This window comes from Budorcas taxicolor, chromosome 6 (genome assembly GCF_023091745.1).
Source record: "Budorcas taxicolor isolate Tak-1 chromosome 6, Takin1.1, whole genome shotgun sequence".
In the NCBI taxonomy this organism is placed as follows: Eukaryota; Metazoa; Chordata; class Mammalia; order Artiodactyla; family Bovidae; genus Budorcas; species Budorcas taxicolor.
Window position 1 is genome coordinate 3,092,511 of NC_068915.1, and position 18,788 is coordinate 3,111,298.

The following is an 18,788-nucleotide window of genomic DNA, read 5'->3' on the forward strand; positions in this document are numbered from 1 at the left end:
CTGCCATAAGTGTGATGTCATCTGCCTATCCAAGGTTATTGATATTTCTCCTGGCAGTCTTGCTTCCAGCTTGTGCTTCATCCAGCACAGTGTTTCTCATGTTGTACTCTGCGTGTAAGTAAAATAGGCAGGGTGGCAATATACAGTCTTGACGTACTCCTTTTCTGATTTGGAACCAGTCTGTTGTTCCATGTCCAGTTCTAACTGTTGCTCCTTGACCTGCATACAGATTTCTCAGAAGACAGGTCAGGTAGTCTGGTATTCCCATCTCTTTAAGAATTTTCCACAGTTTGTTCTGATCCACACAGTCAAAGGCTTTTATGTAGTCAATAAAGCAGAAGATGTTTTTCTGCAATTCTCTTTCTTTTTCGATCATCCAGCAGATGTTGCCAATTTGATCTCTGATTCCTCTGCCTTTTCTAAATCCTCCTCAAACATCTGGAAGTTCATGGTTCATGTACTGTTGAAGCCTGGCTTCAGGACTTTTGAGCATTACTTTGCTAGCCTGTGAGATGAGTGCAGTTGTGTGGCATTGCCTTTCTTTGGGATTGGTAATGAAAACTGACCTTTTCCAGTCCTGTGGCCACTGCTGAGTTTTCCAAATTTGCTGGCATATTGAGTGCAGCACTTTCGCAGTATCATCTTTTAAGATTTGAAATAGCTCAACTATTGAAATCACCTCCACTAGCTTTGTTCATAGTGATGCTTCCTAAGGCCCATTTAACTTCACTTTCCAGGATGTCTTGCTCTAGGTGAGTGTTCACACCATAATGGTTATCTGGGTCATGAAGAATTTTTTATAAAATTCTTCTGTGTATTCTTGGCCACCTCTTCTTTATATCTTTGCTTCTGTTAGGTCCATGCCATTTCTGTCCTTTATTGTGCCCATCTTTGCATGAAATGTTCGCTTGGTATCTCCAGTTTTCTTCAAGCGATCTCTAGCCTTTCCCATTTTATTTTTTTTCCTCTGTTTCTTTGCATTGATCACTGAGAAAGGCTTATCTCTCCTGGCTCTTCTTTGGAACTCTGCATTCAAATGGGTATATCTTTCCTTTTCTCCTTTGCCTTTTGCATCTTTTATTTTCTCAGCTATTTGTAAGTCCTCCTGGGACAACCATTTTGCCTTTTTGCATTTCTTTTTTTGGGGTTGGTCTTGATCATTGTGTCCTGTGCAATGTCACGAACCTCTGTCCATAGTTCTTCAGGCACTTTTACCTTTCTATCAAATGTGAGGGTTTTGAATTAGGTAGTTTTTAATTTTCATGTAATTTGACTCTGGGAAATTCTGTCATTATTCAGTATCAGTCTTTGTCATCTTTATTCCAAAAGCAGATCTAGCTCAAAAATTGTTGCCCATTCCTTAGTGCATGTTCCAACTTAGAAGTAGTAAATCTTGAAATTAATTGGGATGCAATTGAAAGTCTTGAATGGATTTTAATAATCAACTAATATTTCATTTTCCAAGTGGAGATGGCATTATCTGTGTAATGTGATGGAGTATTTTTTTATAGGTTTAATTTTCTAAGAATCTAGTGTGTATGTGTGTCTGTGTGAATGTATATGTGTGTTTGTTTTCATTTTGCTGTTGTAGATTGTTAGTTTGACACTTATGGCACTTAACAAGAACAGGAGAATGTGCTAGAATGGGGGGATACTGCTTTTTGTCTTTTTATTTATTTATTTTAATTGGAAGGTAATTGCAATGTTGTAGCGGTTTTTGCCATGCATCTACATGAATCAGCCATGGGTGTACATGTGTCCCCTGTCCTGAATCCCCTTCCCGCCTCCCTCCCCATCCCATCCCTCAGGGTCATCCCAGTGCACCTGGGAGCCACATTACTGGGAGCTCTATCATTCTCTTTATCTGTTCAGAGGAAAATATTTTTGTGAAGTCTTTAACTTTTTCATATATCGGTATGTAATCAGTACTTTTCAGAAAAGGATTTCTAGGGTGAGAAAGAAGACTAATTTCTTCTAAAACAGGAGTTATGTGACTAAATGTGATTATTATTTCTTGGATAAAAATTGCTTGAGAAAATGTACACAGCTTGACTTTGTTGACTTTTGACTAATGGGTAATTCCAGCTTTCTGTGAGATTTTGTACTTTAATCTTTTTTCCTAGAATTGTAGCTTTCGTATAAAAGAAAATAATGTAGAATATATTTCTTTACGCTACTTGTTTATCTAGGAGGAATGGTTATTTCATTTTAAATTATGTGGAGATTAAAGCCTAAATTCTGATTTGAATTCTGCATTATCTTCTGATTAAATCTTGAAATAATCTGTTTTGTTTTATTTTCAGTAATAATTGAATCTATGACTAACGTACCTCCAGTTAATGAGGAGACTGTAATTTTTAAAACTGATCGACAGACAGCAGGAAAGGTTTGTAAAACAATACTCAAATTCCACTAATTACCCTTTTTCTTTGTTGATTGGATTTTCTGACTTTAGTATCTTAAGTGTATTAGTTTTAGTATGTGAGCAATCTAGACCTTTCAAATTTTAGTACATTCTTGATTTTCTTCAGTAATTTGTGTCTGTCTGTAAATTGGTTTAATTTGTTGTATAGAATTTTTTCCCTGACATTTGTCAGGTTCTTTGCCAGTCAGATTCTTTGCCAGGCAGTGGGTCTGTATTTTGAATAAGACACAGTTCTTCTAGGTACTCAGTTGGGTGCAAGAGACTTTCCAATGCATAATAATAGTTCATAAACCTTTTTGCTTTTTGTGGCCTTTTGAATAGTGGCTCTAGAAACTTTTTAGACTTTGTCTTCCTCACTTGGAAGCTGAGAGTGGAATCTTTCAAATGGAAAAAGTTTTTGGTGACACCAGTAAAGTGTCACTATAAGCACTTTCTGGAGGATTGTGAATATGTACTTAATCATAAGATTAAGTCCCTTTTAACATCCTTACATGCAGGGGAAAACCCTGCATGCTGCATGTCTGCATTTTACCCAACAGATACATAATTCTGAGTGGCCATCGGAGGACAGAAAATCTTCCAAGATGAAGAGTATAAATATCAACCAAGTATTCTCTTTCTGGCAGCAGGGGCAGAGTTTTATTCACCTTGGGATATTCCACTGTGTATAGTTAGAGTCCTTTGTAGATTATATGGGCTAAGTAAATAAATATTGAGTTGATAACAATTGAGAAACCAGATGTTGTCTCTGGAGAACTTTTTGGGGTTTAGTTTTTCCTATTCCTAGATAAGCAACAGTTGACATCTTTTTTATTTTAAGAAATAGAATTAATTTGTGTTTAATCAGAAAAAAGCATTTATTTTGAATTATATTGTTAGAGCAACTCACATAATTTTCCCTCTTCTGTGCCTTTTCCTGCTGTTCCGTTCTGACAGATTAGAAAGGGATCCGGCTTTTATGAGGGCCCTGCCGCCCTGTACTGCCTAGTTTTTAGGTTGACAGACTAATTTACCAAAATGAATGAGTCTCTTAGAACTGGACAGCAATCAATGACAGAATTAATTGGAGTCCAGAGCTAAGGCTTTTTGGCAATTTTTGAAAAAGTTTGTGAAGAGAAGAAAGACTTTAATACCTGAAGGGTGGTGTTGACTTTTCTCCCTTTCAAATTCCTAGGCTTAATACTTTTGTTTCAAGTATGGGTCTCCGTATTTTTGGTTCAGAGGAAGTACTGAAATACAGAATAAACTCTATTTACTGCTGATACCTTTGTAAGGGGCCAGGGAGAGTCTAGGGGCTTAGCCTGGGAAGCTGTTGAAAGAGAGGAGTGGAGGTGAGTGGAGATGGCTGGGGAGGGGAGCTCTTGAGCACAGGGAAGCTGTTTTACCTCTTGGGGAGACCAGGAAGAAGAGGCTAGGGAAATGTACTTCCTGCTTTTCTGACTGAATTAAAACTGATTATTTCCATGATTCTTTTTATTTATGACATCCTTCCTTTTCCCTCTCCTTTTCAGTAACAGTAATAATCAGCTACAGTGTCAGATACCTTCTGTGTCTTTTTAAATTCACTGAAACTGTAAGGAAATAGAATTATCTTCATTTATTCAGAAATCACAATAGCTAACAAGGAGCAAAATGCAATGTATAACACAGGTGATCTGATTTTTTTTTTGCCTCCCTCCCATCTCCTTCCTTGTTTCCCACTGATTTAAAGGAGGGCAACTTCAGATTTGAAATTCTGCCTTTTGCACTTTAATCCTAGAAATGATTGGTTCCTGTTGATAATTAATGAGTGAATTCCATTTTTAATGTTGAATTCTTATATTAGAGAATTTTTAAAACGTTAACAACTTATGCCACCTATAAGTTGGATTTCTTGATCATTGTATCTACGTTTAGTTTTGAGCATTTGTTTGAGCGTTTGTTGTTTTTATTGTTTTTTTGTTTTACTTTTTAACAAATGAGGACTTTTCAGTCAATCAGCAACTGAGGATATAATAAAATAGGTACTTTCATTGCAGTTGATTTAAATTGTTATTTGGAACATTTTTTAATAATTTGCATCAAGAGTTTTAGTAGTAATCATACTTTTGGCTTTGATAGTTCCATCCCTTATGAACTAGTTTTCAGGAATTCTGAAGTACAGAGATTTATAGATAAAGGTGTTCATTATGGCATCATTTCTGAACAAATTGGGAGCTTGTCTCAGTATTCTACAATATAAGATATGTTAAATTCTGCTAGATCTATAAAGGAGTGTTAAATAGCCACAGAAACTATATTATGAAAAATATATTTAACATGAAAAAAACTAAAACTTGAGGCTTTAAAAGGGAGCAGTAGATCAGTGGAACAGGACAGAAAGCTGGAAAGTGAGCTCACGCACTTATGGTCAGTTAATTTACAATGGAAGAGGCAAGAATAGGCAATGAAGAAAAGACAGTCTCTTTAGTAAGTGGAAAATCTGGACAGCTATATGTAAAGATTGAAATTAGAACATTCTCTAACACCATGTTGCTAAAGTAAAGTCAGAATGGATTGAAGACCTAAATACAAGCCAAGATATGATGAAACTTTTAAAGGAAAACATGGGCAGAACCCTCTTTGACATAAATTACAGCAGTGTTTTTTTTAGCCCTGTCTCTTAGAGTAATGGAAGGAAAGACAAAAATAAACAAAAGGGACTTGATTAAACTTAAAAGCTTTTACACATTAAAGAAAACTGTAGACAAAACAAAAAGCCTATAGACTGGAAGAAAATATTTGCAATTTATGCTACCAATGGGATTAATTTCCAAAATACACAAATAGCTCATACAAGTCAATATCAAACAACCCAATCAAAGGTGAGCAGAAGACCTAAATAGACATTTTTCTAAAGACATACAGATGGCTAAGAGGCACATGAAAAGATGCTCAGTATCTCTAATTATTGGAGAAATTCAGGTCAGCATATACACAATGGAATATTACTCAGCTATTAAAAAGAATGCATTTGAATCAGTTTTAATGAGGTGGATGAAACGAGCCTATTACACAGAGTGAGATAAGTCAGAAAAACACCAATACAGTATATTAACACATATATAGGATTTAGAAAGATGGTAATGATAACCCTATATACGAAACAGCAAGAGAGATACAGATGTAAAGAACAGACTTTTGGACCCTGTGGGAGAGGGAGAGGGTGGGATGATTTGAGAGGGTAGCGTGAAACATGTATATTATCATATGTGAAACAGATCGCCAGCCCAGGTTCAATGCATGAGACAGGGTGCTCAGGGCTGGTGCACTGGGATGACCCTGAGGGATGGGATAGGGAGGGAGATGGGAGGGGGGGTTCAGGATAGGGAACACATGTACACCTGTGGCTGATTCATGTGGCTGTATGGCAAAAACTTCCACAATATTGTAAAATAAGTAGCCTCCAATTGAAATAATAATAAAAAAAAATGTAGTGAGGTATTGCCTCATAGCAGTCAGAATGGCCATCACTAGAAAGTCTATAGATAATAAACCCTGGTGAGGGTGTGGAGTAAAAAGAACTGTCTTTTACTGTTGGTGGGAATGTAAATTGGTGCAGCCACTATGGACAGTGGTATGGAGGTTCCTTAAAAATCTGTAGAGTTGGTGTATGATCCGGCAGTCTTATTTCTGAGTGTATATCCAGAGAAAACTATAATTTGCAAAGGTACATGTACGCCAGAGTTCATAGCAGCGCTATTTACAGTGGCCAAAACATGGAAGCCACGTACGTGTCCATTGATAGATAACTGGAATCTGAAAAATCACAGACAAACACACAGTATTGCTTCTGTTTTATGTTTTAGATTTTTTTGGTCAGGAGGCTTGTGGGATCTTAACTTCCCAAACAGGGGTTCAACCTGAACCCTCTGCATTGGAAGGTGAAGGCTTAACCACTGGACTGTCAAGGAAGTCCAATAGTACGAACTTTTGAAGTCCTTATTTTACTGTCAAAGGAGAACTTTATGTTTCTTCTCTTTTATAGATATTTGAGATATTTGGACCTGTTGCACATCCATTTTATGTATTACGGTTTAATTCTTCAGAGCATATTGAAAATAAAGGCATTAAAATAAAGGACACTATGTATTTTGCTCCATCAATGAAAGACTTCACCCAGTATATATTCACAGAGAAGCTTAAACAGTAAGTACTTTATTGACATGTTACTTCTTTGCTTATCTAGTGTTTGTGTTTTAGGAGTAATTCTTAGTGATGTAGTTTCTTGCAGTTAAGATGATATCTGTCTTCCCAAGAGCTCATTTGTCTTCCTGGTAACATCTCTGAAAGCTACAGTTGTTATCAGGTTTTACAAGGTAGAGATCATTTGTATTTTTTGACCAAAATGACATGATCAACTGGCAAGAGCACATTTGGGCCGTATACATTCTCTGAATTTTAATTCATTATCTTTTCCATTATATACTTTCCTGCATGTATGTGCTACAACTTTTCCATTGTAAAGAAGATTTATTTGGATTGCATTCATAAGCTTCATTATTTAATGCAACTTTATAATTCTTAAAAAGAAAAAAGAAAATGAGTAAATTTTAGGTTGTTTATAAATTGTACATTTATAGAAGAACATATTTATGTGTTGTGTATCAAGCTGCAATTAACAGAGTTGACTTAATCAGCAAACCAGTGGTCTCCATCCTATCTGTAAATGTATGATATCCTTTGGTGTGTACCTGGTGATATTTCTTGTTTCCACTGATGAACTGTATATTTGTCAGGTAAAAATTTGTTGCCAGATGTTAGCTGTAGAGCTATTTTTATTAGATTTGTTATTATAATTACATAATTTTTGCACAAACCAGTGGCATATGAATTAAAATAGAATAACTTTTTCTGTAAATATAAATTGAATGCTTTGGAAAGATGTAATAAATATGAACCAATAAAATGTTGCCCAGTTAGGAGTGGAGAAAAATACTGCAAAGGATTAGGGAAGAGACCTTAAATCTGAAAAGACTTTGTTCTCAGTTTGACACAAAAGTCCCTTTGAATAGTTGGAAACTTGAAATACAGGGGAAGCATTAGGAATTTGGTTTTTGCAGAAGATATCGTGAGTAGTAACTTCGGTGCTTGTCAAGCCACAGTACCAGTCCCAGCTGGGAGAAGGCCTCTTTACCACTTACATACTAAATTCTGTCTGAGTTTTAATATTTGGAAATCTCTGAAATGAGATGAATATTTTGTTCCTGATAATTTGTTAAACTCATGTTTAAGAAAACACAGAAGTACCTACAGGAACTGAAGTTGTTCTTCAGGCTATGTAAGATTAATTTTTCTAAATAACCATTAACATGAAAGGTGAATTAAATATAGCAAAGTTATAAAAATTTTAATGTGCTTTAAAATCAATCCTTAAATAATTAGCATTTTGTTCTGTTTGAATATTAAGTTGTTGCTTTGGATATTCCATATATTAGCTTTTAAGGGGTAAAATATTTTAGCTTAAAATAGATAGGTTGATGAGATTTTTCTGAAGGTGTTTTTAGATAGATTTAGTAGCAGTCTTTGTTCTGATTTGCAAGAACAAGAATTTTTGTCTTTTTTTGCAAAGAAAGAATAAGAAACTAAAGAATCGGGACATTGAGCCCACTCTGCAGAAGCCCCGCCTGAAAAAGTCCATTCTGTTCTAGACTGCATTTTTTCTGTTGGTCAAGGGAACTCCTTTCCTTTGAGGTGGAGAAGTTGAACTTATCTCCAGCTTACCTGCTTTTAGTTGGGTTATTTTAGTCTTAGCTCCCCATGAACTTACTCTTGTTAAAGGTGCTGTTGGAAATGTTGCTTGTTCTTTTGTTCAGTAGTTTTTGATTTTCTGTGGTAATGTCCCAGGTAGGGAACTTTTCCCATTTCTGTCTTTAGAAGATTTCATTCTTAGCTCACTGCAGGCCTTGAGATGGTATCCATGCAAAAAGGAGCCCTGGAGCTATGATAAATGCATGGGTAGAAGATAATAATTAGAAATGGAAAAAGTCATTGATAAGGCCTTATGTATAACAACAGAATTCCAAATTAAAACAGTAGAGTAGACTCAGAAAAAAAGATTTCATGTTGTGCGAGCTCACAGACATCTGTAAATTGATTTTAATGGATTAATGGATTAATTCATTCTTGGGAGTTTCATTTATTTTTGAGATTTGGTGTCAAGCAAAGAGGACATCTACTCCTAATACTTTGTAATATTTTAATGTAATTGAATAACAAATATTGTCAAACTGTGAAATTGGGATCAAACACACAATTAAAAATGAGCTGTCAGAAATTATAACAGATCTATATGCTTTTGTTGGTCATAGAGTATAAAACTTTTCACCAGAAAAAGTTAGTGTCCTATTGGATCTTTACAGCTCCTTCTTCCCAAACTCTAGATGCCTTTGTCTCACCCTCTGCTCTGAGAGTCACTCTCGGAGCAAACCTTGCTTACTCATGGAGGGTCATTGATAATTCTCAGGTGAATCGAGGAAGAATCATTTCATGTTGTGATCTCTGTTGTTGAACCTGTAAAGTCTTACACAAGGAAATACCCCGTATTCCCTTTTCGTGTCCTTGGCACCTCGAACGTCTGATTGTGGTCTTGGATAGGTATTTACTTAAGGAGGTTTATGAGCTGAGCTCAGGTATTACGAGGGTATCAGTCAGAGTCAGAGCACCTGGAGCTGCTGAAGAATTGCAGAACCACTTTGGCCTGCACAGTGTGGTGTCGGCTTCTCATTCTGATTCTCCACTCGTAATATATATGTGTGCTCTTCCCACGTCTTCTTAAATAAAGAACAGAGAAATGAGCCTTTATTCTTTTCTCTTATTGTCTTATATATTGCAAATTAAGATTGAGCTTAGGTCTTTTGCTTTTTTATTTTCCATGCTATTAGGTCATAAGCACTTAACAGAATCTTAATAAGTGCTTTGACCCTTTGACCTTTGTTTGTTCCCCTAGGGATAGGGGATCAGATGCATCATGGAAGAATGATCAAGAACCACCACCAGAGGTAAGTGTCTTTTCACACAGTATTTGAGAAAGGAACAGGACTCAGTCTTATATATCCCTCATTCCTGACCTGAAGGATGTCCTCGAAACTGCTCACTAGTCACACTTGCCTTCAGCCAGCCCGCGTGCTCTCCCCTCCCTCCGATGCCTTTTATGCCTCACAATTAATGTTTATGGTCATTTCAGAAAAAAAATTTTCAATCACATTTTAATTACTATCAGATTACCATTTTCCTTATAGTGTCCTGTTTTTATCAATTTTGTTGATACCTGGTAAAGGCAAAATTATCATTATTTAAAACAATTTTTTTTAGTTTAGTAAATTCACCACATGGGACGTGAAGACGTTTATTGGTGGTACTTTTAATAAGCTACTTTTCTTTTGGAGGTAGAAAATAATCACAGTCTACCTACTTCTCCATTTTTTACAGTATACTCACCTTCCTAAAAAGAGTGTTCTTTTTCTTGTCAGCAATAATATTTTACATTTCAAAGTAGCTTGATATATATGGTCTTTATTAAAACATGAAAATTACAGCAATGAGTATATACATTCTTAAAAATAGCATGAATTTATACTTTTGCATTTTTATTTTATAAAACAAAAATATAATTATAAGAGAATTTTTTATGCACTCAGAAGTTCTGATGAAGTTTCTCAGTTTTGTAAATTCTTGATATTTATAGATTTAACTTTGGTCATTGTAAATTCTCAAGCAGTGCTAAAGGTTCATGATCTGTGTTAATTTGTGATTTTGCTGAAGCTGTGTGAGTCAGTGAATGCCCACTTAGAGGATTACTTAATCAGAAGCAATCCTGTTTTAGCATGCTCATTGCCACGGCGTTATGCCTTCTGATTTGTGTCATGTGTACATGTATTAACTTTCAGGGTCACTTAAATAAGTGCTTTATTCTCTTTACCTCTGATAATGTACCATTGAATTGGTAAATGCATATGACATAAATCTATTTTTTCATGTAAGGCCTTGGATTTCAGTGATGATGAAAAGGAAAAAGAAGCCAAACAGAGGAAAAAATCTCAGATTCAAGGTCGGAAAAAATTCAGATCTGAATTTAATGAACCTGGTGAGTTAAATGTAGAAAATGTGCATACATGTTAAGTCTCATCTGTTGTGTCCGACTTTTGTGACCCCAGGGACTGGAATCTGTTAGACTCCTCTGTCCATAGGATTCTCCAGGAAAGAATACTAGAGTGGGTTGCCATGCCCTCCTCAACGTTCAGTCCTCTGTTGTCCCCTTCTCTTCTTGCCTTCAATCTTTCCCAGCCTTAGGGTCTTTTCCAATGAGTCAGTTTTTTACATCAGGTGGCCAAAGTATTGGAGTTTCAGCATCAGCTTCAGTCCTTCCAATGAATATTCAGGACTGATCTCCTTTAGGATGGACTGGTTGGATCTCCTTGCAGTCCAAGGGACTCTCAAGAGTCTTCTCCAACACCATAGCTCAAAAGCATCAATTCTTCAGTGCTCACCGTTCTTTATAGTCCAACTCTCATATCCATACGTGACTACTGGAAAAACCATAACCTTGACTAGACGGACCTTTGTTGGCAAAGGGATGTCTCTGCTTTTTAATATACTGTCATAGCTTTTCTTCCAGGGAGCAAGCATCTTTTAATTTCATAGCTGCAGTCACCATCTGCAGTGATTTTGGAGCCCCCAAAAATAAAGTGTCACTGTTTCCACTGTTTTCCCATCTATTTGCCATGAAGTGGTGGTACCAGATGCCATGATCTTAGTTTTCTTAATGTTGAGCTTTAAGCCAGCTTTTTCACTCTCCTCTTTCACTTTCATCAAGAGGCTCTTCAGTTCTTTTCTTTCTACCAGAAGGGTGGTGTCATCTGTATATTTGAGGTTATTGATATTTCTCCCAGCAGTCTTGATTACAGCTTGTGCTTCATCCAGTCCAGCATTTTTCATGATGTACTCTGCATATAAGTTAAATAAGCATGGTGACAGTATACAACCTTGATGTACGCCTTTCCCTATTTGGAACCAATCTGTTGTTCCATGTCCAGTTCTAACCGTTGCTTCTTGACAGGTTAGGTGGTCTGGTAATCCCATCTTTTAAAGAATTTTCCACAGTTTTTTGTGATCCACACAGTCAAAGGCTTTGGCATAGTCAATAAAGCAGAAGTAGATATTTTTCTGGAACTGTCTTGCTTTTTCGATGATCCACCGGATGTTGGCAATTTGATCTCTGTTTCCTCTGCCTTTTCTAAATCCAGCTTGAACATCTGGAAGTTCACAGTTCACGTACTGTTGAAGCCTGGCTTGGAGAATTTTGAGCATTACTTTGCTAGCATGTGAAATGAGTGCAGTTCTGTGGTAGTTTGAGCAATCTTTGGCACTTCTCAATGTAGTATATAGTATTTTTAATCTTCATTTACATCTGTATAAATTGCTCAGTAATAAAACTGAGGGAGCTATCTAGGAGTTTTCTTGTACTTTCTGGCATCTGCCAGCATTGGAGGCATCACATAGCATGGGGTGGGGTGTGGTAGGAGAGGCACAAGGGACACTTGGGTGGTTTTCAAGCGTGAGGGTGTAAAAAACGGCCCCTTGGGGTAAAAAGTAGAAGAATCATTTGTGCTTATCAGTCCTTTTTTTTTTTTTTTTCCAAGAAACCTGTTTGCTTCCATTTTTAGAATTAAATGATAGGGTACTTAAGGTAAAATCAAGGTGTTTTGTTAGCTGTTGACACCAATGCAATCACAGAAGAAGGTCTTCATGTTGCCTTGTTATATCCACACCCACTTCCTTTCTTCTTCCGTTTCCTCAGCTCCTGACAGCCACTCATCTGTGTGCCATTTCTGTGATATATTTTGTCTTGTCAAGAATCGTTTATATAAATTATCAGTTGGGTTTTGTTACTGAGCATATTTTTCTGGAGATCATCTAGATTGTTGTATGTATTAAGTTTGTTTGTTTTCATTCCAGGGTGGTGTTCTGTGGTATGAATATACCGCAGGTGTTTTAACCATTCATCCATTTAAGGACATTTGTGTTGTTTACAGTTTTGGGTTTTATGAATAAAGCTGCTTTATACATTTGTGCACAGATTTTTATGTAAACACAAATTTTCACATTTCTCTGGGATAAATGTCCAAGAGTACATTTGGATTATATAATACAGTTGACAAGTGAGCAGCTTTGGGGTAAGGGGCACTGACATCTCCCTCCCTTCCATGCAGTTGAAAATCTGAATGACTTAAAGTTGGCCCTCTGTACCCATCATTATACATCCATAGATTCAGCCAACCATGGATTATATAGTATGTTTTTATTGAGAAAAATCTGCTTAAAGGTGGACCTATGCAGTTCAAACCTGTGTTATTTAAGGGCCCACTGTAGTTGCATGTTTAGTTTCTTGAGAGCCTGTCATATTGGTTTTTTTTGTGTGTGGCTTTACCACTTTACATTCTTATCCCTAGTTGCCCAGTTTGTCTGCATTCTCACAAGCATTTGTCATTGTCATCATTTTTTATTTTAGCCATTCTAATATGTAGGGCTTCCCTGGTGGCTCAGAGGTTAAAGCGTCTGCCTCCAATACAGGAGACCTGGGTTCGATCCCTGGGTTGGGAAGATCCCCTGGAGAAGGAAGTGGCAACCCACTCCAGTATTCTTGCCTGGAGAATCCCATGGACGGAGGAGCCTGGTGGGCTACAGTCCACAGGGTTGCAAAGAGTCGGACACGACTGAGCGACTTAACTTAATAAGTATGTAATGATACGTAGTTGTGATTTTAACTTGCATTTTCCCAATGGCTAGTGATACTGACCAGCTTTCCATGTGCTCATTTGCTATCTATATCCCTTCAGTGCTTTTTTGTTCATATTGTGCCCACTTTCTAATTGTATTTCTGCTTTACTCTTGAGTTAATGAGAGTTTATATTTAATTGCTAATATTTCTTTAGCTTGAGTTTTCATCATTATAAAGGAGCTTTGCAGAATGAAATTTTTTGTTTTGATGAAGCCCAATTTATCTGCTTTTCTTTGATGGAGTCTGAGAATTCCTTTCCTAGACTTACATTCCAAAGATTTTATCTTTTTTATTTCCTAAAAGTTTTCATAATTATTTTTAGCCATTTTAATTCCTTTGTCTTTCCATATGACTTTTGAAATCAGCTTCCCTATATTGACAGAAAGTCTTGCTTAGATTTTGATAGAAATTGGATTGAACCTGTGTATTGGTTCGGAGAGAACTGATACCTTAACTGGATTGAGTCTTCCATTCCACAAACATGGTATACATCTCCATTAATTTAGATTTTTTAAAAATTTCTTCACCAGCATTATGTAGTTTTCAGAATGCAAGTTCTGTACATCTTTTTGTTAGATATATACCTGAGTATTTCAGTTTGGGGGAAATCATTGTAACTGCTTTTGCATTTTTAATTTGTGTTCATGTGTTCATTTCAAGAATACAGAAATAATTACTGTTTGTATGTTTAGCTTGTATCTTGTGACTTTGCTGAACTCATTAGTTCTAGTTTTTCTCCTGAGATTTCAGTGTAGACAGTATGTCAGTGGCAAATAGAAATAGTGTTTGTCTTTTCCCTCCCAATCTGTATGGTTTTTTGGCTCTCTTTCGTTTCCGAACTGGTTGTAACGTCTGGCACTATATTCAGTAAATATGTTTTATTCCTGATCATAGAAGGAAACATTCAGTATTTTACCATTAAGTATAATATTAGGTATAGGGTTACTGTAGGTGTTCTTTATCAAGTTGAGGAAGTTTCTGTCTAGTCTTCTGTCTAGTCTTCCTAAACGTTTTTTAAGAAATCATGAATAATAATTTTGACAATTATTTTGACATGACCCCTTCATTAACTTGTTAATAAAGTAGATTACATTGGTTTTAGAATATTGAATGAGCATCACTGGAATAAACTAGTTAGCCATGGTATGTAATTCTTTGTAAATATTGCTGAATTTTGCTTATATCTTAATAAGGATTTTTATGTTTATATTCATGAGAGGTATTGGTCTAGTTTTCTTTCAGACTATTTTAAACTGGTTTTATTGTCAGCAGAGTAGCTTCATAAAAATGAATTGAGATTTTCTTTTTTGGTATACTTGAAAACATTATGTAGACTTGCTGTTAATTTTTTTATATTTAGTAAAAAAATCTCCAGTGAACCACTTCAGACTAGAGATAGCTTTTTGGAGAAACTTAACTACAAGTTCAGTTTACTTAATAGTTTACTTACTTTTCCATGTTGGATAGGTTATAGTAGGTTTTATTTTTCAAGGAGTTGGTCCATTTCATCTAATTTGTCAAATTATGTATGTAGAGTTGGTTTGCAAGATTGTCTTCATTTTGATGTCTTTGATATTGATCATTTGTGGCTTGTATTTTTTCAGTTTTGCTTAGAAGGTAGCAAATTATATTGATTTTTCACAGAGCCAGTTCTTTGTTATTGATTTTAATTTATTATTTTTCTATTAACATTTGCATTCTTTTAACTCTTTATCATTAACTTTCTACTGCTTGCTTTGAGTTTATTTTGTTTTGGTTTTTATAGGTTCTTAAGGTGGGAGTTTATGTTATTAAAGACTTTACTCCTTGAATCTGTTCCATGGATACGCATACATTTTATTTATTGTGATTTAGCTTAATGTTTCTTTGTTTATATTCCTCTTGACACAGTCTCTTGGACAAATGGGTTATTTAGAAGAGTACTATTTAGTATTTTCTCTATCCTTAATGATTTTCTGTCTAGTTATCTTGTCAGTTGTTCAGAGAGAGCATGTGGTTGGTGCATACACATTTAAGATGGCTAAATCTTCTTGGTAGGTGACCCCTTTATAATAAAATGTCCCTATTCTGAAGCTTATTTTATCTGATATTAGTATAATTAGTTATATTGCATATTGTAGCTTGTTCCATTTTCTTACATTCAATGTGACTATCACTTGAAATAAGCTTTTTACAGACTATAGTTGTTTTCTAATCCACTCTGCTAACTACTGTGTTTTGATTGGTATATTTAGACCATTTATATTTAATGTAATTATTTTTGATATGTTTGGGCTTAAATCTGCCCTTTTCTGTATTCTTTCTAATTTTTATTTCTCTGTTGTCTTTCTTCTGCCTTCCTGTGGTTGTAAATTGTTTTAGAATTCTCTTTGCATTTGTCTACAGTGTTGATTGTGTGAATATAGCTTTTTCAGTGGTTGGTTTAGGTCTTTAATTATCACAATCTACTGTTGTTGTTTTACCAGCTAGAGTGCAATCTATGACCATGAATTTTAAATCATAACTAGGCTCAAACATAACTTTATTAGTCAAAATTGCAACTGTTACAATGAACACATTTTCCCAACTAGAAGAAACAAGTTTGTTTATTCCTGTAACATAAAAATCTGTCCTTTGGGATTCAGCAAACTCTTGGAAAGCATTTTCTGCCTTGTGCTATGGAAGCATTTTCCATGCAAAAAGTTGTTGAGCTACTTGAAGAAGTGGTCCTCAGTTGGCGAGAGGTTTTGTGAATATGGTAGATGAGGCAAAACTTCATAGCCCAATTCATTCAACTTTTGAAGCATTGGTTGTGTGACATGTGGTTGGACATTGTCGTGGATAAAAATTGGGCCCTTTCTGTTGACCAGTCCTGGCTGCTAATGTTGCGCTTTTCAGTGCATCAGTTCGATTTGCTGAGCATACTTCTCAGATGTAATGATTTCACTGAGATTCAGAAAGTTGTAGTGGATTAGACCGACAGCTGACCACCAAACAGTGACCATGACCTTTTTTTGGTGCAGGTTTGGCTTTGGGAAGTGCTTTGGAGCTTCTTGGTCCAGCCACTGAGCTGATCGTTGCCAGCTATTGCGTAAAATCCACTTTTCATCGCATGTCACAATCTGAGAAATGGTTTGTTGTTGTTGCATAGAATTAAAGAAGATAACACTTCAAAACAATGATTTTTTTGATTTTCAGTCAACTCGTGAGGCAGCCACTTACTGAGCTTTTTCAACTTTCCAATTTGCTCCAGATGGCAAATGACCATGGAATGGTTGATACTGAGTTCTTTGGCAACTTCTTATACAGTTGTTAAGAGGATCAGCTTTGATGATCCTCGGTCATTGTCAGCTTCCAGTAGCCAGCCACTACACTTTTCATCTTCAAACCTCCTTTGCAAAACTCCTTGAACCACCACTGCACTGTCCATTAGTAGTTGTTGGGCCAAATGCATTGCTGATGTTGCGAGTTGTCTCCACTGCTTTATGACCCATTTTGATCTCGAATAATAAGATTGCTTGTATTTGCTTTTTGTGAAACATTTCTCCAGTCTAAATATAAAATAAACAGCAAATAATAAGTCATTAGGGAAAAAAACATAAAGTGAGAAATATGCATTTAATGATATATAACATAATCACATTTATTTAAGAATGTATTCCAATGTGAAATGGTAAAAGTTCAACAGTCCAAACCACAGTCACCTTTGCACCCACCTACTATGTTGTTTTGTTCTTTCGGGGAAAGGAAGGAGGTTGCATTATTACTCTTTACGTCCAGGTGAGTATAAGAGTTAAGCTTTTCTTTTTAGCTTCAGTTGACATCTGAGCCTGGGGCTGTCTCATTACTGCTGGGCACAGGCAGGCCTCCTCTTGTGTCTGCTGAATTGTAAGAGTGCCTCATTACTGCTCCTGACACTATTGGGGCTGGCCTTGTTATGCTGGGCAGTGATGAATGTCCTCACTCTCCTGGGTTTTCTCTGACTCCACCGCAAATGCAAGAAGTGGAGGAAGGCTTTTAGGGAGTTATTGCCAGTAGAGACAAAAGTCTATGTTCCCCATGTGATCTGCATTGTCATTGAGGGGACGTACTGACTGGCTCCCTACTCAGCCTCTTTGACCACCTTTGAGCGTGTGAGTGGAAGTGGTGTCCAGTTTTCTCTGTGGTGTTTGGCTGAAATCAAGTGGTTATTGTCTAAAAGTTTTGTCTTGATAAACTCCTGATCCTCTGACCTTTAGGATTCATTTAAAGTTGATCATTTTAAGCCTTACAAAATTATAACTACTGTAAGATATACTGGAAGTTAAATAAGGCATTCTTGAAATTTTAAACACTGTTTTTTGATGTATGAAAATTAATTTTAATTTTGTCTTTATGCTCTTTCCTTCAAAGGTGAAGATTTTGCAGAAGTACATCACAATTGGAATGTTCATAGCTCTGTTTCAGAGCATTCCAAAGGATATCACAACAGAGAATTCACAAGAGGATTTTCCCAGGGTAGATATCCTCGATCTTGCCCTGGCAGGCCCCCCCCTTCACAGTTTTATAACACAGAACACATGGTCCCTCAGGACACTTCAGGATTTGCGCCACAGATACAGGATAGCCCCATGATGCCACAGTATCCCTTCCCTCCTCCAGGGTTTGACATGCATAATTTCTCCCTCCCTCCTCCTCCACCCCCGCCACCTGCCTCTGCAAACATGGGCTGGGCTGCCCCTGCTGTGGCCCCTCACCCAATAATCCCCCTGCCCTACTCCCTAGCCCCACCTCCTCCCCCCCCACCCCTGCCTCCACCCTCCTCTTCTGGAGATGGTAATTCTGCTCATTTTGGACCTTACTATTAGGTTGATGTATGCATTGCTGAGAAATGTGGACTTTTATATACACACATGCATATATATGTGAAAGCATTTTTTAAAAAGAGATTATAGAGCTAGATTTTTAAAGCATTGTAAATTAAAAATTAGTTCCTTCAGTTGTAGGTTGATATATATTGTAACCTTTATGAAAATTTAATGTTAAACTTGTGGCGGGGAATCTAATTATGTAATATTTAATTAATACTTTGAACCTTGCCTAATTAAATAGTATGCCTCAATCTAATAATCTGGGGCACCTTTCATCATGGATTAAAATATATTGACCATACTGATTATATTCTTGGTATATCTGAAAATAAAATGTTAAGTCCTATTGAGAGCCTTTAAAATAAACTATTTTTATAAATATATTTCAAAAATTGACTCTGGTTGTAAATGCAGTTTACCAATAAATTAAAATGTACTTTTTTTTTCTTAAAGCAGGTGAAAGGTACAGAGAAGGAAAGCGTTATTATATCTTGGCAGAAGTCATGTGTATAATTAAAGTTACTATTTATTTATTTTGCATTGACAGGCTTTCCATTATCTGTGCAGATTTCCATTCAGGCATGATCCAGTAAACTTGACTGTTTAACTGCTTAAAGAGACACACAGAGTATTCACAGTAAAATGCATTATTCATTCACAGTAATGTGCATTTACCAACAGCAAGGAGACTTGTGTGTCCATATGGATTTCCCAGATTCTTAGATGCCTGGCACAG

General features: G+C 36.2%; 1 protein-coding gene across 4 annotated transcripts in view; it reads left to right on the top strand.

Annotated features, from left to right (window-relative positions):
* NAF1 (nuclear assembly factor 1 ribonucleoprotein) overlaps positions 1–18,406 on the top strand; it is a 34,573-nt gene extending 16,167 nt beyond the window's left edge. The window contains exons 4-9 of one of the 4 annotated variants that reach the window (XM_052642010.1): positions 2,304–2,386; positions 6,432–6,592; positions 9,393–9,444; positions 10,427–10,529; positions 16,226–16,334; positions 17,595–17,717. In XM_052642010.1, coding sequence (XP_052497970.1) covers positions 2,304–2,386; positions 6,432–6,592; positions 9,393–9,444; positions 10,427–10,529; positions 16,226–16,334; positions 17,595–17,598 — 512 coding nt within the window. In that variant the 3' untranslated portion in view covers positions 17,599–17,717. Of the gene's footprint in view, positions 1–2,303; positions 2,387–6,431; positions 6,593–9,392; positions 9,445–10,426; positions 10,530–12,953; positions 13,180–16,225; positions 16,335–17,594 lie in introns of all 4 variants that reach the window. The other 3 variants (XM_052642008.1, XM_052642006.1, XM_052642007.1) reach the window with 3 other exon arrangements.
* Positions 18,407–18,788: the final 382 nt, after the last annotated feature.